This window comes from Symphodus melops (assembly GCF_947650265.1).
Source record: "Symphodus melops genome assembly, chromosome: 11".
NCBI lineage: Eukaryota > Metazoa > Chordata > Actinopteri > Labriformes > Labridae > Symphodus > Symphodus melops.
The window spans coordinates 16,072,589-16,098,683 of record NC_136701.1 but is presented as its reverse complement, the minus strand read 5'-3'; the positions used below and the strand labels follow the sequence as shown (position 1 = coordinate 16,098,683).

General features: G+C 41.2%; 2 protein-coding genes across 5 annotated transcripts in view; one reads left to right on the top strand and one right to left on the bottom strand.

Annotated features, from left to right (window-relative positions):
* stk10 (serine/threonine kinase 10) overlaps positions 1–4,118 on the top strand; it is a 43,480-nt gene extending 39,362 nt beyond the window's left edge. For both annotated transcript variants that reach the window (XM_079355338.1, XM_079355339.1), the window contains exons 17-20: positions 79–267; positions 353–478; positions 626–739; positions 2,437–4,118. In XM_079355338.1, coding sequence (XP_079211464.1) covers positions 79–267; positions 353–478; positions 626–739; positions 2,437–2,577 — 570 coding nt within the window. In that variant the 3' untranslated portion in view covers positions 2,578–4,118. The remainder of the gene's footprint in view (positions 1–78; positions 268–352; positions 479–625; positions 740–2,436) is intronic.
* Positions 4,119–6,693: 2,575 nt separating this feature from the next.
* The window catches only part of sh3pxd2b (SH3 and PX domains 2B), a 35,100-nt gene continuing 15,698 nt past the window's right edge, over positions 6,694–26,095 (bottom strand). The window contains exons 4-15 of one of the 3 annotated variants that reach the window (XM_079355341.1): positions 23,610–23,686; positions 18,310–18,401; positions 13,813–13,838; positions 13,331–13,366; positions 12,166–12,297; positions 11,288–11,389; positions 10,465–10,548; positions 9,600–9,717; positions 9,320–9,525; positions 9,032–9,078; positions 8,800–8,925; positions 6,694–8,713 (exon numbers count right to left, since the gene is read on the bottom strand). In XM_079355341.1, coding sequence (XP_079211467.1) covers positions 7,181–8,713; positions 8,800–8,925; positions 9,032–9,078; positions 9,320–9,525; positions 9,600–9,717; positions 10,465–10,548; positions 11,288–11,389; positions 12,166–12,297; positions 13,331–13,366; positions 13,813–13,838; positions 18,310–18,401; positions 23,610–23,686 — 2,579 coding nt within the window. In that variant the 3' untranslated portion in view covers positions 6,694–7,180. The remainder of the gene's footprint in view (positions 8,714–8,799; positions 8,926–9,031; positions 9,079–9,319; positions 9,526–9,599; positions 9,718–10,464; positions 10,549–11,287; positions 11,390–12,165; positions 12,298–13,330; positions 13,367–13,812; positions 13,839–18,309; positions 18,402–23,609; positions 23,687–26,095) is intronic. The other 2 variants (XM_079355343.1, XM_079355342.1) reach the window with 2 other exon arrangements.

The following is a 26,095-nucleotide window of genomic DNA, read 5'->3' as shown; positions in this document are numbered from 1 at the left end:
TTTTTTTTCTTCCTGTGTTCTCTTCAGCTTCCGTGTGTGTCTTCATAGTGAATAAGTGTAATTTTTGTGTAACTTCAGGAGCTGGAACAAATGCAGTGCTACAATCATCGGATGATTGAGATTCTGAAGGCTCGCCAGCAGCAGGAGAAGAGTCGGATGCCGAAGATCCAGCGCGGTGAGGCTAAGACGCGGATGGCCATGTTCAAAAAGAGCCTCCGCATCAACTCTACAGGCAGTTCCTCAGAGGACAGGGAGAAGATTAAACAGGTAAAAGGGGGAAGCAGAGTTTTTTCTAGCTCCTTGTATAAGCCTCTAAGGTATTTATTTACTGTATGTCTCTCTCTGTCTCTAGTTTTCCCAGCAGGAGGAAAAGCGACAGAAGTCGGAGAGGCTGCATCAGCAGCAGAAACACGAGAACCAGATGAGAGAGATGATTGGACAGTGTGAAAGCAACATCAGAGAGCTGCAGCAGCTACAGGTGAATAATCTAGGGAAATGTTTTTTCTCTTTTCTATAAAAAACCTGTTTTATCCTGCAAGCAAAGGCAGATTGTACAGTTTATTCCATCTACACGTAAACACAAAGTGTTAGCACATGTAAACAAGCGGCTGTGTTTGTGCTTCAGAATGAAAAATGTCACCTGTTGGTCGAGAACGAGACGCAGAGGCTCAAATTTTTGGATGAACAACACAACCAGCTGCTGAAGGACTGGAGGGATCAGCTGAAACCCAGAAAGAAGGTACAGTATGTGTTTCCTGTCACACAGCACATTTCGGATTGCCTTTTTTTTTTTTTTTTTTTAATTATTATTATTTGCTTGTACCACACCCGATCCTGACGCTGTTTGGTACTGCTCCACACTCTCCCCACCCATTTCCTGTCTCACAGTAGTTGTGTGATTGGCTGAAGGTCAAAAAGCCCCACAATTATCTCTATAAAACAAGACTTCACAAACAACAGGAACAGAAACTGTAGTGTTTCCAAAACTATAATTACACTTAGAACATGTTTATTTGTAGTCTATGTTCTGACTGACTTGTAGTTGTTCATCTTTTTTATTTGAATCTTTTTTTAAAAAATTGGTATATAATAGAATAGTGTGTTTATTGTCATTATAATTGTACAACACAATTATTTGACTTCACCTTAAAGTGAACACAGCTAAAAAAACAACAAGAGAAGAAGAAATAAAAAGTAACTCTCATTCAGGTAAGATGGACTATGTATGGTAGGAGTTATTTACAGTAACAGAATAGATTATATATAGATATTGCAGAAATATAAAATAAATATTTGCAAAGTATGAAATGTAAACTATTGCACAAATATAAATGAATATTGCAGTCTGAAATGTAAATATTGCACATGCCAGTGTGTGTGTGTGTGTGTGCTTGCACGTGTGTTGAGGGTGGCACGGTCAGCGCATGTCCAGGTTCAGTGTGGTTATGTCTTTGAATCTGTTTGTCCGTGCTCTGACAGACCTGTAGCGTCTGCCAGAGGTCAACATGTGGAACAGACGAAAGCCGGGGTGTGAGCTGTCTTTTACAATGTTTTTCGCTCTGTTCAGGCAGCGCAAGTTGTAAATATCCTTTAGGGAGGGGAGAGTACTGATGATGTTATCCTCTGAGGATGTTTGGCATTTCCATTTAAAAAAAAAAAAAAAATTGGCCTTATTGGTTTTGCCCAAATCAAGTATTCCATATTTGAAAAAAAACAACAACAAAAAAACACAAAAACTATTGAGAAATAAACTTAATGGAAACAAACAGAACTAAACTAACAATACACTTTGGATTTGTCTTGGACAGGGATCTCTTAAAGAAAGAGAACTTGTATCTCAATGAGGAAAAAGATCGATTTTAACAGCAGGGAAAAACCAGTCTCTTAATTTTGAACCTTAAGAAAAGTCCCACAGACACCACGAGCGTTCACTAGTGAACACTGGCCAGCTGTGGTTAAACAGGGAATTACATGTTGTTGTAACATCTGGCCCAATATAGCCAGAGGCAATGACACCTCTGAAGGCTCTCCTTCCTGCTGAACTGAGCTGATGTACTCTGAGTCTAGATACCTGCTGTAATAAAATCACAAGTATTACAGGGGTATTGATCATCCAAACTATTTTTCAGTTTTTGATTTTTAAATATAAATGCTTTAACAAAATGAATAAAAACAAATAGTCTCTTGTTCTTTATTTTTATGTTTAACAAAAACGTCATCTTTATTCTGAATATACAGTTTAGTGCCTGATGCTTATTGACTAAAGACCACTGAACACTGTACAGAAAGTTGGTCCTGTATTAATCAAGCATTCATCTACCTAACTGAATTATAGTACATTAAACGTGTAAATAAAATAATCTCTGTAATTTAGCGAGCTCAAGTATTCTAATGCTTGTTTTGGTTTCCCGCTTTCTTCTCCGCCGACCCTCTCAGGCACTCGAAGAGGAGCTGAGCATGAAGAAAAGAGAGCAGGAGGCTTTCTTTAGGATGACCGAGAGCACCGATTGCCCAAACCCAAGTTCACCTAACAAACTGTCCAGGTTTGTGCCTTACCAGGACTCTTCCACCACGTAAATAACTGCCGCCGTGACGCTGCGCAGTATGTCCTGTCCACTGTTAGCACCGACACATAACCATAAAAAACACAAACTGACCTGCTGCCTTCTTTTTTAATTTGCTCGGCCGCAGGGTCGAGGGATCCCTTTTTGTTTCGTCTTTGTGAATATTTATGTTTTAACTCGTGTTCTAAGGTGTTTCTTTGACAAGAAGACGCGATTACAAGCCTGTGCTTTCAAAGAGTTTCTCTTTGCTTTTTCTGTTAACATTGTACTGCTCACCAGTGATCACTCAGCTCCCAACATGGGAAAAGAATTCACTTCCACATTAAGGGAAAGATTTATTTATTCATTTTTTTTTTTAAAAAACCTGTTTAAACCGTAACAAAGCACTTTCTACCGATCCCAAAATATCTGCGACGTCTTCCAAACACAACGACCAAAAAAAAACTCACACCACGAGTGTAACGATTTACCAAATGTTTCCCGTTTGAGTTTGTGAATGAGCAGCTGAACTCTGCCTTTTATTTATTTCAAGAACAACCTTATCCAGATGTGTCACTGTAAATGCTAAGTGAAATATTTTCTCTTGTTTTAAACCAACGCCAATCATATGAAGAATGCGCTTTTATTTCGTATCTTGTTTCAAATAAGGGATGAAGCTTTATCAAGATCAGACTTTTATTTTTATTTTTATTTTAAATGATTACTTCAAGGTGAGATTTTATCAGATGAGGAAATCGAATTCTTATTCACAAAGTGTTGCTTTTGTAATGTATATATTCTTTTCTGTTGAACTTTTACTGTAAAAATCAGTCACACTGGATGAGAACTGACAAAGCCAAAGCGAAATACTGTTGTCTTTTTTTTTCTTTTAAGGATCTAAGGAAGTTTAAGTTTGAATAAAAAATTATATATTGATGATATAATTGTTGTACCATGTGCAGTGAATGCACCGCCTGCTAACCAAAGTGCAATATTCCACGTACGTCTTCGAGGTTCTTTTTCTTCCACGTTGCCTTCCTTTGCACTGAGAGGAGGAATACGATGAAGAGTTCATCTTCGAAAAACAGATTCATCACTTGTTTGAATGAAAGTAACGGCTTGACCTTAGTATTACATCCTAATATATCCATTTTTAATCATTTGTAAACGCAATAATTTCAGAGTTTGACTTTCAGATGAACACAACTCTTCATATCGTTTGAAAAGGGAGAGCAACACTTCTGTCTGCAGCCAAATGCTTCGACATGTTGAAACTTTAACAATCCTTACGTTGGCAGCGACGGAGGAGATTGTTGCATGTTAGGTGAGGGTTTCTTTTTAGTTTTTGTCCCACAGATTTACATGGAGAAAGTCAGAAATCAGGTACATCTTAATCTCTCTCACAAAGTTGTAAAATTACTTCTTCTTTTTTTTCTGTCCTGCTAAATCTATGCCTTCCCCTCTGCCTCGGTTTACATGACATTATTTGAATGAAGGGATTGTGAGTGTGAATGAAACTGTATCCAAAGGAACCACTGTTGTAAATAACTCTTAATAAAAGGCAGATTTTCTAAATGTGGTGTACATTCTTTTTTTTCTTTCTTTTTTTTAACATTGGTTAAAGTAACACCATCAAACTTCATAATTTTCAGTCCCTAAATCATGACATCTGAACAGCTTCATGGTAAATCTGATATCAGCACACATTTAGTGATAGCTGCCAGTGTATGAATCTCATAATGCTCCAGTTTCCTCAACACTAAAACTGAAGGGCTTTGCTTAGAGAACAGATGGATATTAGAGGTTCAAGTTTATATTACAGGTAGTTTAATTTTTTATACTAAAGACATATCTTTATACTACTACAGCAAACTGTTTAAAGAAGACCCAAAAGGTATTGTGATAGGAAGGTGATCCCAACCAACACAATTCAAAGCTGCATTTTCTTTTTGTCTCTTGAGAGGGTGGCCAAAAAAGGCTTTGTAACTAGTTGTTACATTAAAACATGTTATTATAATGTATGTACATTAGCCCAACATTTAATACATTTTGGGCTCAGCATTTTGTTACATTCTGGGTTTTGTCACATTTTTTTTAATAACATTTCAAGTCTTACATTTCGGGTTCTAACAAGGCTGTTAAGACTTATTGGACAGTTTTACTTGTCATGAAACACTTCCAGAGTGTGTTTAGTGATGTTAACTTTTCTGATTTAAAGAAAGACAAAACTAGTGCGTAGATAGAGGATTCAAGGTTTCAGATTTTTGACTCAGGACATAAATAAACTTAGACATAATTTATTTATTTTTTTTCTTTATTTGAAATTCCAAATTGAGACACATTACAACAACTGGAATAAAAAAGCAGACACTTTTTTATTGACTTACATAAAAGGAGACTCAAATGCAATGAAAAAGACAAAAAGTAAATAAGATTACAATACTGAAATGATGACATCATCAACCAACTGGCCTCGCACTTCACTGTACCTTCCTCTTTTGTGTCCACACACCATATCCGAACCGTCATTTTAAGGTTTGTTTAAATAACTTTTTCCTGATCCATATCTAATTGATGTTTAAGACACAGGTGAAAGGTGGAGTTACATTAAAGCCACTACGAGCAGAACAGTATCAGTGTTCCAGCTTCTAGTCTTGTCTGTTTGTTTTTCAACATAAACTTGCATGTGATTTCCAATGTTAAAAAACTTTACACATATTCAGAACTGATACGATAGACAACAGTTTCTGAACAACTTATTACAAAGTTTGCACTGGTTGCTTCACCTGGCGCCTGGGAGATGTCATGGACATGTTTTTTTTTTACGTACACATGGTTTCTATTTCGTGCACCTGTTTTCTAAACTGAGCACATTTAAGTAACTTGCATCAGGTTTAATTTCATTTTAAACCTTTTTTAAGCCTTGAAAGTCATTGAGGTTTCCCTCATAGTTTGAGATCATTGCCCAAGAGAAACAATTCATTTTTGGAGCTAAAAAGCCAAAAGCAGATTTTCCAAATTCAGAGTAAACTCTTTTACTCTGGTTTAAATTTCTAAAGACAAATGTGAAAGCTTTACCGCAACACGCACGATTTATAAAACTGGTGCGAATAAAACGCTTGCGTGAATGACTAAATCTCGTGTGCAAGTTACTAAAATAGAAGTAAAAAAACGTGCGTTAAAAAAAGTAAACGTATCCACGTCACCTCCCAGGATCCATTTCTCCGAATACATTTCTTGTGACCTCATTTTGTTTATTTTTTTTAAACAGTAACACACCCTTTTGTACCTTTTGTAAATAAGCCTATCACACAAATCAACCAACCAACCAAGTTCCAGCTTTGCTCACTCTTCCTCTGATCCCATCACCAAGTAAAAGAAATGACGTATGGGCTGTCAAAGCAAAGTGACAGCAGCAAAGATATGCCTTTCATTTCTATACAATAAAAAATAATTTTCTATACTGACCATGCTTGAAACCAGTCAAGCATTCATGTAAAACTTTACTTTTGTACATTGGTCACACTTTGCTGTTACTGCATATAAGCACCAAACTTCGGTAAAGAACAGACTGTACATTTACAATACTGTAACTCATTGCACAAATCACTGTCGAGCTCCAATGTTCTTTTCTCTTAGGTCAAGCATCAGGTACAGGTTTGCAGATTTGTCGCATCCCACATTCCTTTTTTTTTTTTTTTTCGAGGGATGAGAGATAACACCATGATGTGAAATACTTTTTGTCACCTCGTAATGTTGACCTCTAACTGATGGATATTTGTTATAGTGAGTAATAAAAAAACAACAACAACACAACGGTGAAATAATAAGATGCACAATTGAAAATCTCCACTTCCTTCAAGCATGTGCAAACTTTAAAACCAACCTCATTTAAAATGTTTGAAAAAGTGCACATCTGTCGCTGCGGCAATAAATACGCAGTCAACAAAGAAAGCATTACAACAGCACATCAACTAATGGGCGTGTTTCTCGTATAACAAACAGCACTTCTACTTGGCAAAGACGTCTCTTTAAGTGATTGCTTCTAGCACTGGAAAGCCCAGATATATAATCATTGAACTGCCTCAGTGAGTTCATGTGCGGTCGTAGTCTAAGGGACAAAAGGCGTTTTTTTTTGTTTTTTTTTTCCCTTTCTGCTGGATTTCTGTTCCAGTAATGTAGATTTCAGATGTTAATTCAAATGTTTTTTTTGTTTTTTTAAAGATTCCAACATAGGACTTTGTCTACAGTTGCATACAGTATATGTAGAGTAAGCACTGAAGCACTTTGCATATAACATCGAGGCACCATATTATAGAAGGCAAGGGCGGAGATACGTTTACTGCTGCTCTACGAGGCTCGACTTTTCACCTACGATTTCGTGTAACACTGAGATAAACAAACAAAAAAGGTAAACATCACGAGACCCAACAAGGCCATATGTTATTGCTGGTTCAGTTTAGGTAGAATATTATCATCAAAAGTAACAAATAACAAAAAAAAACGTGTATCAATTAAAAAAAAGGTACCTATAAATAAAAAAGCTAATGAGCTACAAAGTAGTGATATTTCTTCTTTTAAATTTTTTTTCTTTCTTTTAAGTCGTATGGCAATGCTTTTTTGAGAGCACCTTTGTACTAAGGTTTCTTGCTCAGATAATTCGAGGGGATCCAGCCCTCCGCTTCCTCTCCCACATTTTTACAGAACCACCAGCCGCTGCTGTTTTTTTCCAGAACCTCAAACACTGCTCCCACCTTGAAGCCGGACGTGTTTTCATCGCCTTCGAAGTCGGCCACGGCCAGATACAGCTCGTCCTTACTGGGCTCTTTGAGTAAAGGCGGGAGCTTGTCCTTGGGTGGGCCGGGCTTCTCACTCTTCAGCTGGGGTTTGGGAGGAATCGGGACTTTGTTCGCTTTGGGTTCGTCCTTCTCTTTGTTTGGAGGAGGCAGAACGAACCCTTTGGGCTTAGGGGGAGGGGGTCTGCTGAGTTGGGCTGGTCCCTTGGGGACGTCCTGGGCGTCTTTCAGAACAGGTGGAGGTTTGAGCTCGGTCGGGCTGGATGGGTACTCCTTCTTTGGAGGGGGAGGTCTCCTCGGAGCCATGATGGGGGGTCTCTGAGGGGGTTCCTTGTGGGGAGGCACTGCTGGTTTAGCAGGGGGTGGTGAACTCTCATGGCTGTGACCATTTATGTGTTTAGGGGGGAGTTTGGGCTCATCACAATTCTTACCATTATAAGCTGTAGGGATATGCATAGGGGGAGCGCTGGGGGGTGGACTGGGATGGGAACTATTTATTGGAGTGGAGGTGCCATTCTGATGGTTCACCTCAGAGCCCACGTCTGCAGGTTTGGAAGGCCTCAGCTTGCTCCTCAGGTTGGTGATGTCCAGTTTGTTCTCTGCTGGAGGATCTGGCTTGGCAGCTGGAACAGGCTTAGGCCTAACCACTGGCTTCGCTTTCATGAACACTGCCGGGCCTGCTGGTTCTGGTTTCTCCTCCTGAACGTCTGGTTTTGGTTTTGGTGGCATTTTAGGTACAGGCTTCAGATTGAACTTCTTCACCTCTTTGGCAGAGATCTTGTGTCCACATTCAAGACCCATCTCGTTTCGTAGGTGGAGAGCTTTGCTTTTATCGTCTTTCTTCGTCTCCGACGGTTTGTCTGGTTTGAAGGGAGCTGCTTTGGGTGGCACCAGTGGCATGATGACCCCGGGAGCCGGTGGCTTTGGGGGCAAAGGTTTGGAAAGTTCAGGTCTTGATTTCTCTCCCACTTCTATTTCAAAGCTTTTATTGATGGATTCTCTCCGTGGAGGTAGAGCAGGTTTCTCCTCGACTTGTGGGACGACTGGGGCGGGAGGTAACGGTGCAGAGAAGGCAGTGGCTCCCTTGCTGGCACTGGACTTCCAATCCCTTAGCTTAGGCCGGGCACAGGACTCAGTGGCTGAGGTTGGCTCATCTGGTAAAGGCTTGGACCAGCTGTCATCTGTGGTCGAAACAGTTGAAGAACCGCCATCTTCAAGTCTTAGATTTTCCATCTCATTGGGCAGAGGAGCAAGGAAATTGGGCCGCACGGCATTACTGGTCTTTTTGTATTTGTCGATAAAGTTGGCAGGGGCCCAGCCCTCTTTTTCCTCTATCTGGATGTACCACCAACCACTGCCATTCTTTTCAATCACCTGGTAGGTAAAAAAAAGAGACATTATTAAGCTAAAGTTTAAAATGAGTGTCTATTTTTAAAAACCTAAGGAAATACCTGACCCACCTCAACTTTTATTCCAGCTTGGAAGCTGATCCCATCAGGGATGGTGGTCTGGAAGTCTGCGATGGTGTAGAACTCTTCCTCAACCTGAGGGGGAACAGGCGGCTTGGGTAGGTTTGTACCACGAGGCTGAGGGACGTACAAGACGCACACGAAAAAGTTCAAGTGTTAAAAACATTGTCATCTTTCTTCAAAATGCAAAGGAGAAAATGAAGACTTGTGTGGGAGTTCTTACAATGGTCAGATCTCTGCGCGGAGGGGGTCTGTGCCTGAGTCCCATTTCTGTCGAGGGAAAACGACTTTAGGTGATCTATGGATTTGGTGAGTTACACATTTTCACATCGGCAGTGAACAGCTAACGTAAAGGTGATATCGTGTCATGCTAACGCTAGCTGGGGGACAATGTTTATAACAATATACAAAAACAGCACATTTACTTATTGGATTGGCATTATTTGTCAGCATAATAAATAACAACAAAAAACTCAACATGTGACAGCAGCACAGTCTAAATCTTATTCACTTTTTTCCGAGAAGAAGGAGAGTCGGTTTTCTTTATGGCTGTTGTCTCGGTTCTCTTTGGCTGCATTGTTCTGCTGGTTCTGTTTGGCGACTCCCTCCAGGTCATTGGTGCTGGCATGTGCAGCCCCACCTGCTGACTGCTTCTGGCTCTGGATGTCGGCCTTCTTCAGGTAGGAGGCTGGGGCCCAGCCCTCGCGCCCCTGATACCTGTGAGGAGGTGAGGAGGACACTTAGAGACGGAAAAAACCGAAATGTTGATCGTGACCCTTTCAAAGCATTACCTGATCTTCCACCAGCCCTCCAAGTTCTTCTGAATCACCTCGACTATCATTCCTCTCTCCAGGTCAATCTCATCCTGGTCCCTTGCAGCGTATGGGTAAATCACGGAATACTTCTCCTCTGCGCTCACAGAAAGGGCAGTTTTGTTCAGTATTATAAATGAGGATTGAAGACAAAAATGCTCACAAACAGGAAAAGAAAAAATGAAGGCTGATGAAGAGTAATAGCTTGGGGGGGGGGGGTGTGTGGGGGGGGGAGCAGCACACATTTATGGGACTTTTGGCTTTCAATGGCTGCGAGCATTTTAATTACATCGCAAGTTACAAGTTCTCATTCCAGCAAGGGCAACAAAATATGAAGTGGTCCATTTATGCACTTAGCGAAGCATGTTGTGTTCTGTCCTTGTCAAGACTGCGATTTGGAATAAACTACTGTCATTGCTGCACATGTGCATTATTCGGATTTCATGAGGCAAGGCTTGAAGCAGTGTTTTGTGGAGTGAGAAGATGTAAGACACAAGTGAAACACATACATCCCGCACACATATTAACCACAAACAGAACTCTTATCTTACTACTACTCATCGTATTATTTTGCCATACTATAGCATACTATTACTGTATATATGTCACAACAACTTTAACGCTGGCTAATTGAAATGACACGTTATTTTCTGATCCACATTTTCCATTTTGTATGATCTTAAAGGAACATCCACTGTGCATGCAAAGGGTTTTACTCTCCATGCTTGGATCACGCAAACAAACGTCATGCACACCCATGCACAAGGCTGTATGCAACATGTATGCACACGTATTTAAAGTAGCGGGGGGAGGGGGGGGGAGAGAAGAAAGGCGTGCGCTCCACCTTGCCCAAAGCCTGTGCCGAATAGATCCCCTAAAGTTCTGCGTCGACCCATGTGCCTTGGCAGTGACCAGAACCTCCGAGGCACTGACGTCCCAGCACAGTAAGTGGGGCAAAATAGGAAGTGAACATAACATATGCCGTCTGAAGGAGGTTTTCACCCTCAATAAAAGCATGAACAGTGATGGCTCCCCTTGCAGATATTCCCACCCTCTCGAAGGCCTGGTGCAATCCGGCCATTTTTATTTCTTCTTCTTTTTTTAACGGTACAGATTCCATTGAAACGATGATTTGCTATTTCCCTTTGCACGATTTGACCTCTCCCACAAAGACAGGGCAGCCAGCTGAGAGTCCATTTTTAAACACTCCTAAGTCTTGCCAAGACTTAAAATGTGGTTTGTAATTTGCATATTGGCTGGGTTGCCTCTGAATTTAGCCGGGCTACTACCATGCACTGTACGTTATAATTACAGAATCACTCTTTAACCTCTACATCTGGCTTTGGCCCTGATTTATCTGTATTACTTACATATCATTTGTCTAAGTGGTCTGTAATCTAGGAATTCAAACATATTTGGATTGCCTTTCTTCAGGCCAAGACACCAGGAGAATACGACCCACATCCAAACACAGCATCTATTGCCATCACAGTGGCAGGTTTTGGAGTCAACGGCTCTCCAGGATGTCGGATTTGTTTTGAATCTTATCTTCCACCCTGGTCATCTGCACACCTCTTTTTTTTTTAATGAAGTTTCAGCTTCAGTTTCAGGATTCATATGAAGTCTAAGAGTTAAGACTTCACGTCCAGATGGAAATCTTTATGTACCTTCTTCCCCTGGAATAGTGAAGTCGTCAGGGTCATCCTGTGCCTCCAGGCAGGTTGCAGGTACCCAGCCCTGGGCATGCTCTGAGCTTACAAACCACCACCCTATAAAGTAGAGGAAGAACACATTCAAACACAGTCACATGCAAACTATCTGGGGGGGAAACTGTGCAGTGTAAGTCTTGTGATTCACTGTTAAATAAATGTATGTGTTTTTTTGGAATATTAAACAGATAGGCCAAACACAAGTATCTCCCTGATAGTGAAAACTATCTGAAAGCAGTTTAAACTTTTACCAACTTTCCAGAAAAAAATAATAATTTAAATGATATTCCAATACTGTTGCGCAGAAAGGGAAGCTTTCGGAGCAACGAGAACCAGTTGGTGGCAGTAATTCCCAGCCTGGTTTCATTCATCAAATAGTCTGACCCCAAAGATTGGAAGCATTCCTGAAAAGCTCATTTCCTGTTGTTATTCAAGTGTGAGGTTAAACGAGAGTCATTCTGCAACACAGATCTTTCAAGTCTTTTGTTTTTTTTACTAGTTCAGAAAATCAGAAGCCTGAATGACATGTTCAAAAACTTCAAACATTTATTTTCATCCTCAGCTGAAACTCAGTCGTTGCATTATGACTTTTTAAAATGTCTTTTAAATGTTTCCAAATGTTTTTTTTAAAAGTGCATACAAACAGATGGATACAAAACACACCACGAAGGGGTTTCCCAGCAAGCTCCTGTTATTCACTGAACTGTTGTTTGGAAACACTTCACACTGATTACTGATTCCACTATTTTTTTTTTTTTTTTACACCACCAACCTCTTTAAAAAAAAAAAAAAAAAAAGAAAAAAAAAAGGAACTTCATGCTGTGTAGAAACCTTACCGGACTCATTTTTCTCGATGACCTCCACCACTTGACCCACGTGCAGGCTGACCTCAGAGCTCTCCTGCTTCTCGTAGTCCGTCACCGCCACATACTGGTCGAGGAGGAGAGGGTCTGCTGCGGTGGAATCTCCTGATTGAGGGCAGAAAGCGAAGACAGCTCATTGATCCCCCTTCAGCTCCTTTGTGAGGCGAGTTCGAGGAGGAAAGTCCTGATAACGTAAATAAGCCTCCACTTGTTACTTTGATGTGGAATTAAAGGAATAGTCGTGAATTTGGATTTGTTTGGCTTTGTAGCATTGACCTTCCGTCTCATTGACAAAGGAGAATACCACGATTTCATATTTTATTTGCACTAAAAAGAACTTCTTTTTCTTCCAAAAGTGCTTCTGAAGAGTAGTGCAAAGCTTAAATCAGTGGAGGCTTATCTAGAGTATAAAGACTCACCCCGACATGCTGATGTGATTAGATACACGGCGTGAGAGGAAACAAAGCGCTAACAGAGAAAAGATGGAAGGTGTGGACACGTTGGAGTGAAGGAAAGAGGATTAGAAAGAGTAGATGGGTTTTAATTCATAATCAAGATGGCTGTGATTTCTACACAGAAACAGACCAACACCACTAAGACCCACCACCGATGTTAGCAGCAAGCTCGCTTGAGAAAAAAAAAATCGACTTAACGTCGGAGGCTTCACTGTGTATTCATCAGCTTAATGTCGAACACGTTTTATCAAACATAGTTAGTTGTTTGAAATGCCCGAATCCAAAAATTACAGAGGTGGCAAAATTCTAATTATCTGGTTGTGACAAAAGCGGAATCAGCAGATCTTTCCATTCAGTGAGCAGATTGTGACCTATGGGCATAATCAAAAACACGACGTCATCATGTGATTGCGAGATGAAAGCGTAACTCTTTAATTCATCTTTTCTATTCTGCCACAACACACTTCAAAACAACCAAGGAGTGAGCCATAGTGTACATGATCATCAGCTACATTACACGTTTCCCTCATTGAATCAATGCAAGCCCCCAAGCCTTACAACAGAGCCACATCCCACCTGCCTAGGTCAATGGGGGAGGGGGGGAGGGGGGGTGAGGAGGAGGGGGGGACAGGCCACTAGCAGCCTGCCGGGTCACACACACAGCACGACCAAGTGTTTACTACCTCGCTGTAGGAAAGTAGTCGCTCGCTCCAAAATCCCTGATGGAAAGGAGAATGAGTAGAGAAGAGAACTGAAAATATGTCATGGATGCACTTCAGGGAAACAAGATAAACGGAGAGGAAAGAGAGAATATGTATCAAGGTTCAGTGAAACATGGCAAAAAGGAGATTCGTTGTTACCAGTACTCAAATCTTCAACTCCAGGAACACATTCAAGAGGGGACAAAAAAAAATACTGTACGACTCTGACTGCATCAGCCAACAGACCTTGTTATTAAAATCATGACCACTAGAGGGAGATCATTTCCTATCAAAAACTTTGGATGAATAGGAGAGGACTTGCCCATGAGAGAGGGGGGAATAAAAACTGTCGTCCCATATTACCAATAAAATAAAAAGAAGCAAATGTTATTTTTCTTCCTTTGCACTTATTTCTATCAAAAGACAAAATCACATCAAACCAAACGAGCATTGTCGCGTCTTACCTGACTTCTTCTTCCCAATGGGTTCCCTGTAAACAGAAGAGGAAAACGTCCTTTTGTTACAAGGAATTTGCACATTTCATTTCTTCTCGTTCACTACAAACATCATCATTATGAACAATCAGTTGAATTACATCATCTCAAGAATGTCAGAAAGCATCTTCAAACTTAATGGTGTTGTCGTACTTAAATTGGGTCTTTGTCTGAAGACCTGCCCGAGGCCCCGGTCTCATCTCTTGTCCTGGTTTCAGATTGGGTTGGACTTCATATTTTTAAATCAAGACCGGTCGAGACCACCACTGATAGGCTTTCTTTCCCCCCTAAAGTCATTGAATCTCACTCTCACTGTCGGACAGTTTATATCTCTAATTGATACTTTGCAGCTTTGACCCTAGCTTATTGTTCCAGTCCATGATTCTGGATGTTAAATACCACGGCTCCTACCCGCCAAAATACGGGCAGAAACTTCTACAACTTGAGTTGGAAACAGGCACTAATGATGCTTTCAATTAACTTCGAATGGATTCAGATTGATCTGCTTTTGAGCCGTTTCATTAGTTTTTTTTTTAGTTTTTTTACGTTTGTCAGATTGCCACAGCAGAGTACTTTCTGTAATTACTCCAGAAATGAATGAACAATAATTGGAAACATTACCATTGTCTGTTAGATGTATTAAAATGCTTCACAGTCATGGGGGGGGGGGGGGGGGGGGGGGGGGGGGGAGAAGAATGAGTCTGACTCTCCCTCTCTGATAGCGGCCCATGTGAATAGAAAGCCTCTGGATAGCCGATCCCTGAAATGTAGTCTGATGTTAAATTCAATACAGCATCTGCTGTGTCTGGTTTAGACATTAGCCAGATAAATAGACCATCTCTCCTCAGCAGCAGTCAGGAGCTGATTCAATGTCCAGATGCCCTGATGGTGGCTAATGCTCAGTATTTTCCTCCCCCACTCGCCCTTCCCCTCCCTCCATGTTATCTAAATATTAGTCTCTTACTTTATGGCCTTTTTATTCATTCATTTTTGTCTTGAATCTTCCATGTTTACTTAATTCACTCCTTCATCTTCCCTTGTTCATTTCCTTCGCAACATGAATGCTCTTAGCCCCATAACGAACGGTTCCATGGGCACAACTGTTCACTACTGAGGCTGAAGTTTCGATAAATCTTTCCCGATCAGCTCTCCCAATTAATAGACTTTATAAAGAAATCCCCAGCCTCGCTAACAAAAGCAGCAATAATGCGTTAACACAGAGCACAGAGAATGTGTGTATGGGATGTGTGTGTGTGTGCCTTGTTTGCTTGTTTGGAGCCAAGGTGAAAGCGGGGTCAGGTAATGCACCAGACTTTGCCAATGACCTTGATCATTAGCCTAATATGATCATCAACGTATAAATGGGTTTACTGTGTCAAATCAAATGAACCCTCCGACTTCAACTCTCATGGGAACGGCCGAGCTGCGAGTCATATGGCGTCCGACGACATGAGAGCAAATCCGAACTAAACAATACGAGGCTTTGCCTTGAAAAAGACGGGAAATAATAATGTAACAACCTTCTGTGGCAGGATATTATCTGAATGTAGTGAGTGGGAAAATGAATCATATTTTGATGTTGTTTCTGGTAAGTCATGAATTAATGTGATGCACAACGACACGAGTAGAGTGACACTGCACATTCTGGGATGGCTTTAGTGTATGAGACTCAGAACCCCTTTGCGCTGTCTAACCTGCTGTCATATAATAAATGTGCACATCCTGATTAATGGTGTGATTGATGTTCTTTATCTCCCTCCCCTACTTTCTCATTTAAACGCACGTCTCCTAGTTTAAAATGAGCTCCTCTTCATTCTTATTCATCCACTTATTCTTCCCCGACCCTGCTTTGTCCGGTCTATTCGTTCTTCTTTGTCTCCTTGAATCTTTGACATCTCACCTTTAACTTTTGGTTCGATTTCTCTCTCTGCTCGTGCACCTTTCCTTAAACTGAACGACTCCTTCTCGCCTCCCTTTCCCTCTCCTCTTACGCCGCTACACTTTAGGGGAGAAAGTCTGGGATGTCCCGCTCCAGCGCAGTGAGATTTACTGGCCAGGATAAATCTTCTCCCACAGTGGCTGGTGTGTCTGAACAACAGACCCCGCTGTCAGTCAGCCAAACAACCGGCTGCACAAGCAGAAAGCCAGTAATCCAATTTCAATAAAGACAAACCAAGGTCTTTCTATATTCATCTGCCTGAAGTAAATGCTCCATCTCTATCCTGCCTCTCCAAACACATGCCATGGATGTTGTACAGGGAGGGAGGGGGCGTGTACTTGGTAACCCGCCCTGTGGAGGGACAGAAGACGTTTTTGTGCATACACTGTACATTGATGGCACGCATTTGGAGGGGTTGATTTTCATGAGGAGGAGTTACAGAGAGCACGCTTATTGTCACACTTAAACATACCTGCATAAGGAGGACATCTGTCCCCATTAACACGCCCGAGAATGTTGAACACAGTTTCACATTTTCGGGCAAAAAAGCAAGCAAACTCAGAAAACAGACAAGACTGCCACGGACAACACCTTTCAAAGTGACGTCAAATCCATTCACATTATAGAAGATAATATGGCAGCGAGCCATCTCATGCCTGATCCCTCTTACAGCATCCTGTCCTGTTAATTGTCCTTGAGTAAGATCCCCCTGATGCTCTCTTATTGTAAGTCATCACTGATTGACAACAGCTTAATGCAACGAATATGCATGTACATTCTGTGCTGTGTAAGACAAGATGTCTTCATACCTACATAATAAAATGTTCTGGTAACACTTTATCGTAACCATCATCTATAAAGGGTAAATAAGGGTAAATAGATAGTTAATTAACCTTTAGTTAATGTTATTTACCGTTAACAAACAATGAAATTATAGTTAATGTTTTTTAATGAGTTGTAATGCTACAATTGATGTTATAGCAACAGTTTATTGATGCACACATTATAACTTTTTATACACTTTATAAAGTGTTTGTTAATGATTAATAAAGGATTAGTAAACCTTGATGATGGTTTATAAAACAGCTATAAACATTGGACCAGATATTTGTGAATGGTTTACGACTGTTTTATGAAGTATCTATTAATGTTTTTTGGACGTTATTGTAAAGTTGGAACTGAAGTTTATAATCCCTTAGTAACGCTTTATAAAGCATCTATAAACATGTTTTAGATAGATAAACAATACCAACCATCTTGTTACACAGCGAATGTGTAACACATCACATTTGCACATCTTTCATTCTTTGGGTCAGATGCACCAGGTGGTACAGGATGAGAAAAGTGAGGTGGCATTTTGCAAATTCCCTGACTCAACCATTTAAGTGACATTAAATGTCAAGGAGATTCGGTTGACGAGTGGAATATGAAAGACGAGCGCTCAGCCACACTCTTCTCGCTGCATGCGTCAGGCAGGTGTGAGCCAGTCTCTATACTCCCTGAACAGAGCTGTGCCACAAGGGTGTGTATATAGTTGTTCTGATTATATATTGCAGTCTGTGACTGAAGATACTGACAAATCGAAGAAATCCAACCACAACAACACAAGTTAGTAAAATATCTTAATCTTATTTATTTATTCTTTGAAAGAAATTGCTCCAGTTACATTTTTTCCAATTAAAATCTCTATTCTTTGCGTGGTAGCATGCTGCTGGCCCTATGTGCACTCCCAGCATATTTTCACAGGACTCAATTTCCTGCTGACTCTCAATGCCCGGTGCTGCACATGTGTATGTGTGATGACAAAGAGGTTAGAGCTAATATTGCAGCTGACAGCTGTAAGTGAAAAAAATCCTCTCCCGGGGTCAAAATGTGAGCACCATATTACGGCCTCTATGAAACCAGCCACCCGTAACCTCTACTGCCCTGAAGGTGCTCGCAACCTTAATACCAACACATTTGTAACCAGGACCTGTGTGCAAAGTTAAGTGTGTGTCGACACATGCTTGTGTGTGCTTGACACTGGCATTCACTGCCTGCTGATGTTATAGTTCTGGCACATAGTAACTGTCGGCACTGGCTGTGATGTAATGGGTTGAGTGAGATTTTGCAAGAAGCGACGGTGCAGGTCTGCACACATTCAGAGCAATCAAGCAGTGTTAGCTGTCTGGAGCTATTATGCTCATATGCTAACTCAGCGAAAAACAAACGAACCATTAGGTGCGTTTCTGCACGAAAAATCAAACAGGAAGAAGTGCAAGAGTGTGAAATCATATCCATAAGAGGGTTTAATGAATGGTCATTACCGACATGCTGGGAGAAAAATGTGGGCAGGATGTGACATGACATCAGTTAAAGGACAAATGTTTTCATTGTTTGTGAGCCTGAGGGTCACTACAGTTGAGGGAATTCTCTTTGTGTGTGTGTGTGTGTGTGTGTGTGTGTGTGTGTGTGTGTGTGTGTGTGTGTGTGTGTGTGTGTGTGTGTGTGTGTGTGTGTGTGTGTGTGTGTGTGTGTGTGGCACTTACTCCTTGGGTGGGTTGAGGTCTTCAGGTCTGGTCTCAAAAAACACTCTGACTTCTTCACACTGGGAGATGTAGACTGGCAGCTGAATGAGAGCCTTCAGACAGAAAAAAAAAAAAAAAAAAAAAAAAAATTTTTTCACCCAACAAACAGACGAGTTAAATCACAGGGTGACAAAGACGTCAACCAGAGGTTAAATGTCGTCTTCAATCAGTCTCTGGCCTCCACCGAGTCATAGAATATGCAATTGCTCCACCGTTTAAGGGCACTTTTAGAATACATGTTGGAGCATGTATGAGTGTCACAGGGTACAAAAGACATCGGGTTTCTTACTGCAAAAAAAAAAAAAATCACAACATATATGTACAATGCCATTGTGCCATTACAGATTCTCCTCAAATATAGATAAGATAATGTCACTGTGTGATACGAAGCTGCCTCGATTTTAGATCTGCATATTCCACCAGAGGAATAAAAACCTTTCTTTCTTTGTAGAATAATACATTTAGAAAATTGTGTCTGGGATTGATTCTAGTTTTTCATATTTATCATACTGATCGTGAATGGTTTTAATTAAAAAACAAAAAAACAAAACAAGATGGTATGATTCACTAAACTCACGATACGAAACAATTCACGATACAATTTCACGAATTATTTAACTTACGAAATTAGACGGTAGACAATTTATGACTGAAAAAGATTCCTTTCGGGGCTGAAAACCGGCTTGTGAGTGTAGTTTGGCCTGTCAATGTTTTCTGGTGACTAGAGCTTATGATTGTGGTGTCCATTAAATGCTGCATCATGATGGTCGAGCTATTTTTGTCGTTTCTGTCTTCGGATCTTTTTTGCACAGTTTTTGTCTCGTCTGTTATTTTTCACCTCTTTCACGTTCTGTCTTGGAGAAGCCAAAACGCTTCCACACCTCCGATTTAAAAGACGGCGGTGCGTCCTAAATTTCTAAATCTCGCCCAGCCGCAGCCAACCACCTCTGCTCTACAGCTGCTGACACCCACAATATTATTGCGATTTCATTTTCACGAGTACCGACGTGAACCTTCACACCTTTGAATGGATCTTCCACAGTTTCACGAATAATCGTTTCTTCCCTAATCATTTCAGAATAAAAGTCCATCAATAATAAGTCACGTTAGTTTGTCATATGAATTCCTGTTTTGAAGTGTTTAAAACCGACCAGCTTGGTTCGTTCCTCTCCCTGTTTCTTCGTTAATTGATCTGTCTCGCCCCCCCCCCCCCACCCCAGCTCTTCTTCCAGCTCTGTGGAGGATCACCCGCTGCAGAGACATGAGTCCTGACAGCACGGTCGGAGATTTAAGACGCAGTCACTTTAAGCTCTCTCTTTAAATGGTTTGATTGGTTTCTAGCCCTTTTTTTTTTTTGGCTCTCTCTTGACTCTGTGTTTTATCTGCTTCCCCTGCTCTTTCAGAAAGAAAAAAAAAACCAAACAACAACTAAAAGGCAGCTGTGAAAGAGATAACCACCTTAACAGCTTCATGACTCAAACCAGACGACAGGAGAACTGTCTCCAATGACCCCGAGGTAGCCATCTCTCATGCAGCCGAGAGAGCCCACGCCCTCTCCTGTGGCTTTGCAGGCAAAGCTCAATGCGATCCATCAAGCTTCCTCTGTTGGCCTCTACCTCTGATTTTAATACTCCTAAGTGTTTCCCTTCAGTCCTTTAAGGGAGCAGAGTCTGTATTCTCTGTCACACTGATATAACGTCAGGACTGACGGATACGGAATGGAAGCCAAAGACCCATCCAAGGTGCCCTTGTCCCATTTGCCACATCCACCTTGTTATACTTATGAGCATGAGCCAATGCCAGCAGTGTGTGGAGGAAAAGCAGTGGGACTCCTGCCACGGACAAAGTCTTACTACTGTTTTGCATTAGCTACAAAGTCATGCAGAGCACGAGTGTTGCCACATAAAGGTTGGTGATTCATTGATCGTGTGATTTTGCTGGACTGTCATTATTCATGGGACCTCAAAAGCCATTACGATAGACTCCAACTATAAGCAGCTGATTTAGGAGTTCCTATAGGTTACCTCCTGAGGTCTCCCTCCAATCTCTACCATGGCAGCTAAAGACGCTGCTCTGCCTGAGGTCAGAGTGCATTCTGATCCGGCTCTCTTCTCCTTGGATTTATTCCTCTGCTCGTGTCAGCCTGCGGGCCCCGTCCACTCATTACAATTCTCCCCAGGGAGGGAGACAGGAGGGGGGGGGGGGGGGGTCCAGGGTACATTACATTACAGCAAATGGACTTTATGAGTGTTCTTTACAGCAGGCCGCATTAAGGTAATTGTGTGTGCCTGTGTATGTGTTTGAGTGTGTGAATGCACAATGCACACACGTGTGTTCTTGAAGGGGAAGAATGCGAATGGAAATGGAAATGAGAGATTTTATTGTGCGCTCCCATAAATGTAGAGTACATAGCCACAGGATCTTTTCTCTTTCGCACAGCCTGTGTGTTAGGAAATATACGTTTTTGTCCATTAATGCATTCCAGGTTCAGATAAAGACTGCTCGTGTGGGAACAAAGGACATTTTGAGGTTTTCATAATGCAACATCTTCATGTTTTTCCCTGACTCAAACACCCCACTGGTTAAAGAAAATACACTGTTTTTGATGCGACACATTTGAAACCCAGATACATTTCTAGTTCAGCACTATACACTGGGTAAAACAAACAACCCCCCCCATTCCATGTTTTCTTTCTCTCTTTCTTCCTTTCTTTTTATTTGACTGTGTTTCCTGACTTCAATAAAAACATAACCCTTTACAAGGAGGGAAATTCCATATGAGTCAGGTTAAAGCCTCAGCTGTGCCGCAGAAGGCCTGACTCAGCTCTTCTCGAAGAAAAACATGAATTCTACCTCGTCAACCTGACTGTGTCGGGGTGGATGAAGAGTTTTCTTCTCGCAGAGTTCCGATTTGGTTTTTTTCCCCCTCCTGCATTAACAGTAAAACCCTGAATTATATACATTTGGAGATAAGAGCTCCCATGCTTTATTCCGACAAATTGTTATCAAGTACGTGTGATAAACCCTGAAGAGAAGCTCTGATTTAAAGTCACTGTGTAAGGATTCTATTTATTTACATGTGTTCCATTTGATCTCGTAAGTGGGACATTTCCGAGATGCCAGTCGATTGCGTCATCCGGAGAGCCACTCTACTTCCAGAACACATGGAACGCAACATTACACTATGAAAATATTAGAAGATTTTTTTTTTCTTTGTCCTAAAAGTTCCCAAATTATCATCATTTACTAACATCAGAAGAAAAAAAACCGTAATGCCTCTGCTTGAAATGGTTCTTTACTGCTGCTGTCTCTACATGGATGCCAATCAAAAGACTATTCAGCTCAACAACAGGTATACAGATTTTTATAACTTTACTGCCGTTCCCAAAAAGCTAAACTAAATTGACTGGAGCAACAGCACTGCTGCTGCTTAGCTATTCCCGTAAACATCCACATCCACACCCATACGCACGCACCAACATCACTGTCCCTCCCCCAAGATTTTACTTTTCACCTAAGTGGTTAAAGATGTTTCCTACACCAGCTGTACATTCCTTTAACCCCAGACGACACTTGGTGGAGTCACGGCCCCCCCCCCTCCATAATGTTGATCATTCACTTTTGTCTTCATTCCGACCGTTTATGAAGCAGTGACAGGCCTGTCATAAGCGTCTCATCAGAAAACATACTTGTGCTGTGAGGGTTTCCTGAGCCTCTTACTGTATGTGGAGAAGAAAAAGGGATCCAGTTGTAAAACAGCACCGTTGACAACACATGAAAGCAGGAGAAAGGCCTTAGTCAGAACTCACTTGTGAAAACATCCTCAAATTTCACCTCTCAGAGAGACAGAAAGAACTGAGCATGTATGGTTAAGAGGCCATAAGGAGCGCGCGCAAAACTCAACAAAAACACAACCTATGGGCTGTGGATGTGCTGACTGGAGCAAGCTCAGCACCAGCGAGCTCTTTGATGCCTTTGGCATTAATATTGCGGGCAGTTAGCACCACAACACAAGACCTAGCATCAGCTTATCCTCCCTGATAGTTCTAAATACCAGGGCACTGGTTCACTCAAATCATGTGACTTTGTGGCCAAGAGACTTTTGTCTGATCATCAAACATAATGACTCCCCCCCCCCCCCCCCCCCGGTTGAAAAAAAGACCGGCTCCATGGTTTACACAGACACACAATGGCAACCTAATTTAGAACGATGGAAAATTTGAAACTTTTGCAACACGTTTAATTCAAGGGCAAAAAAAATAAATAAAATAAACTGTGTACCGTTGCTTAGGAGCCCAACATCAATCATAATGCATTTTTCTAGCCGGCTGTGGCTACATTTCTATCAAAATGAAGTAATTAGTTGTTAGCAATTGGCAGTTTTATGGTTGCAGTTCTGCTACAGCAGAGCTCACGGTTGTACAGTTTGCATTTCTTCCCCCTCTTTTTTTTTTTTTTTTTTTAAAGTGAAGTCATTAATATTGTTTGAAAAGCAAGTCATGTAATAGGCTGTTTTACAGTACGTCTCTTTCAACTGGTAAGGAGAACGTTTGCGTTTGAAAAAGAGGGGAAAAAAAGACCACCAACACATTGACACATTTCCTTTCTTGTTGAATGTCTTTCGAGTTGTGGATATATACTGATATCTTCTTTCTATTGAGCTACACAGAAACTGCTTCCCCCCCTCATACACATTCATTCATCCCTTGAGAGAAATTCTCCTTTTCGTTTGTCTGCTAGCTGTGAGGTCACAGTCATCTGCAGAGCCCCCTGGGGAGCTTTAAGGACACCTCCGCATGCTAGATGCCTGCTGTCACAGAGGTCGAGCAATGAGAGTTTAGCATTGCACTGAGCATTTACAAAGGTAAAGGCAACAGCATTATTCATAAGGCTCTGGCTGTGGCTGTTGTGCGAAGGTGCAGAGTGACTATATGCTTCACTTTAAGAAGCATATAACCATCTTTTACGCATTCTACTCGACTACAGCTGTACTGTCTCACTGACATGGAAGATATGTTATACACTTTGGACACTGGATTTCGACACGTAACTATAAATAATGCAACTGGCCAACAGACAGTCGTGTTTGTCATATGCAAACAGACAACATGAAAAGATTGTTTTCCTGCTTCCTGTCTGACCGTCTTTCTACTATGTCCACTGTACTTTTAAACTTAAATCTGGTATTTTGCGCACAAGTTCTCAGTTCTTCCTCATCACAGATTTCCATTTTAAAGTACTAAAACTGTCAATGTACTCACCCTGCAGTACTCATTTATGGGCCGGAGTCTTTTCATGGCCACATCTCTGATATGGCTCCTCCTAAACAGGATCTTTCCTGAAATAAAAGTCATAAAAAAAAATAAAAAAACGGACTGAGAACACAGCAGAGACCTTGATAAATATTGTTAATACATGCACCTGCAGTAAATATGCATATACATGATGGCTGTTTCAGATAATGTTCTCGCCAAGAGCAACTTCAAACACTAAGCAGTCCTATGAAAGGTCAAGGAGCGGATGCTACAGAAATGGTTTTTGAATTAGAATGCAGACACAATATACAAGGCTGACAGCACACCGGGTGGTTAAAGAGCGAGGTGAGCGGCTGGCCTTTTCCAGTTATGAATAAATGATTTGGGGAAAACAAATGACGTTGATATGACAGCTTTAATGCTACTCCCCCGCTCTCATCTGGAGTGACAAATAAACAAACAAAGGAACTGGCAAGTCATGGTCCCGAGAACAGTGCCTCTAAAATGGCTCAAATACATTTCCTCAGACATTTGGAGTGAAGACGTAAGATCCTGAACACCAAAGTGGCCAAGTTGTTAACAGCTCTGAATCCTCTCCATCAAGAGGTTAGTGTATTTGTTCAGAGTGTATTCCAGTGGAAACATGAATCTATTCAGAACTGCAGCTGAAGCTCCACTTTTGATCCATGGTATTAACAACTGCTGTCATGTGTCCTTAACCCATACATCCAAAACTATACATGAGTTATATGTTGGTGTAATGTGATCATTGAATATTGAAAATACTTTGATGCATGCACAACAAGAAGGTTTGTCTTTCGTTTCTGATTGGAAAAAAACGCTATTGAAAACATCCGGATGAATGACATCTTAGATTTTATTAAGCCTTGTTGTTGTTGCCCACAAAGCTTCTCTCTCTCTCTGCCCATGTGTCTGCTCTACTCTGCCTACTTCCTTCAGCATCTTGCTTTATTAAGTCACCAAAATATACAACTTGTTTCAATTTTATAATAATAATAATAATAATATTGTGACTGCATATTGACGACACTTGTTGATGTGTGAATATATGATTTAAAGTCAATGGACCAGAGAATGATTTCTGCACCTATCAGCTACATTACAAAATTCCTTACGGCTAACAGAAGGGACAAACCAGGGGTCGTTTGCTTTTGACAGACCTTTTCAAAAATGAGGGGAATGTGTTGGCAGCAAATTTACATATTTAAGATTCTCAGAAGATATGTATTGTTTATAAGTGAGTTGTTTTTTTTTTGTTGTGCTTTGAAATGTTTCCAACATCTACTTGTTGGAATGGCATGAAACTCAGTCTCTGTTGTGTTGGCACAATGTTGCCCCGTCACGAAATTAAGGTCAGATCCAGATCATGTAGTATGGCTTGATTCATTTCATTCCTTTAGATCCAATCAACTTTCATCCAGTTTACAGCTTGGTAAAATAAGCATTAACAGAACTTCACAGAGGTACCGTGGTCAAAATTCACTCTTACGTTATCATACTATTCAGAATCTGATCAAAAAGGCCTTCAGAGGAAAGAGTTGAAAGTGAATATGGTCTGATAAGCCACATTTCTCGCCAAATCTGTGCTGAAAAGTGGAGTAAATGAAGCAGAGATGAAGAGTTGGAGAAGACATTACAAATGCCCAAAGTGTCGGCAACATCTTTGCCAGAGCAGACGAGAGGACACACTGTCTGGACTGCTCACAAAAACTAAAGGGATTTGAAAGCCAGCTCTCTGGAGGCCTAGAGTAACTTCTCTCTCTCTCTCTCCATCCCCCCCTCCCCTTCTCCGTCTCTATTTTTCTCTCCCTCCTCAAACAGAAAGCTTTCTTGACGGTTTTCCAAAGCTCTCAGGGGTCAGGAGAGAAGCACTGACTCAACACTGCCCACTCTGTATGCATGGCAGCTTATGGGTGCAGCTTTGGAAAAGGGCTGCAGTTTGGTTTAGGGAGGGAGAAGAGAGAGAGAAGGAAAAGCTGCTACCCCCGGAGCCACGGCTGACGCAAGGCAGGCTTTATGGCAAACCTCAGAGCCAGCATTGACCAGAGGTATCAAACAACTCTTGTTTGAGGAGGGTGAGCAACGTAGACCGAGAAAAGAGACACAGACAGGAACATGGGAGGGTTTTTTTTCAAAGTACCTCACACTGAGAACTGGGTCTTCAGCTCTCCCCTCTTAATCGCTGAATCACCATCCATGAATTCTTCTTATTTCTTCGCCCAATTTAGCACTTTAGAGACATTTCAAACAAGCTTTAGACTTATTATTTCGATTCTACGAAGATTTAAAAAAACGGAAGAACTTGAATGATCTTTTACTTTTCTGCTCCATTACTTGATCATCCACAGACCTGACAGCTAGAAACAAAGACCTGGACATAGTTGAAATAAAATCTAAGATGAGTTGACTATTTCTTATTTATCAAATAATCTGCACGTTGAAAGATGCACTAGTAAAATAGTAGACGGCAA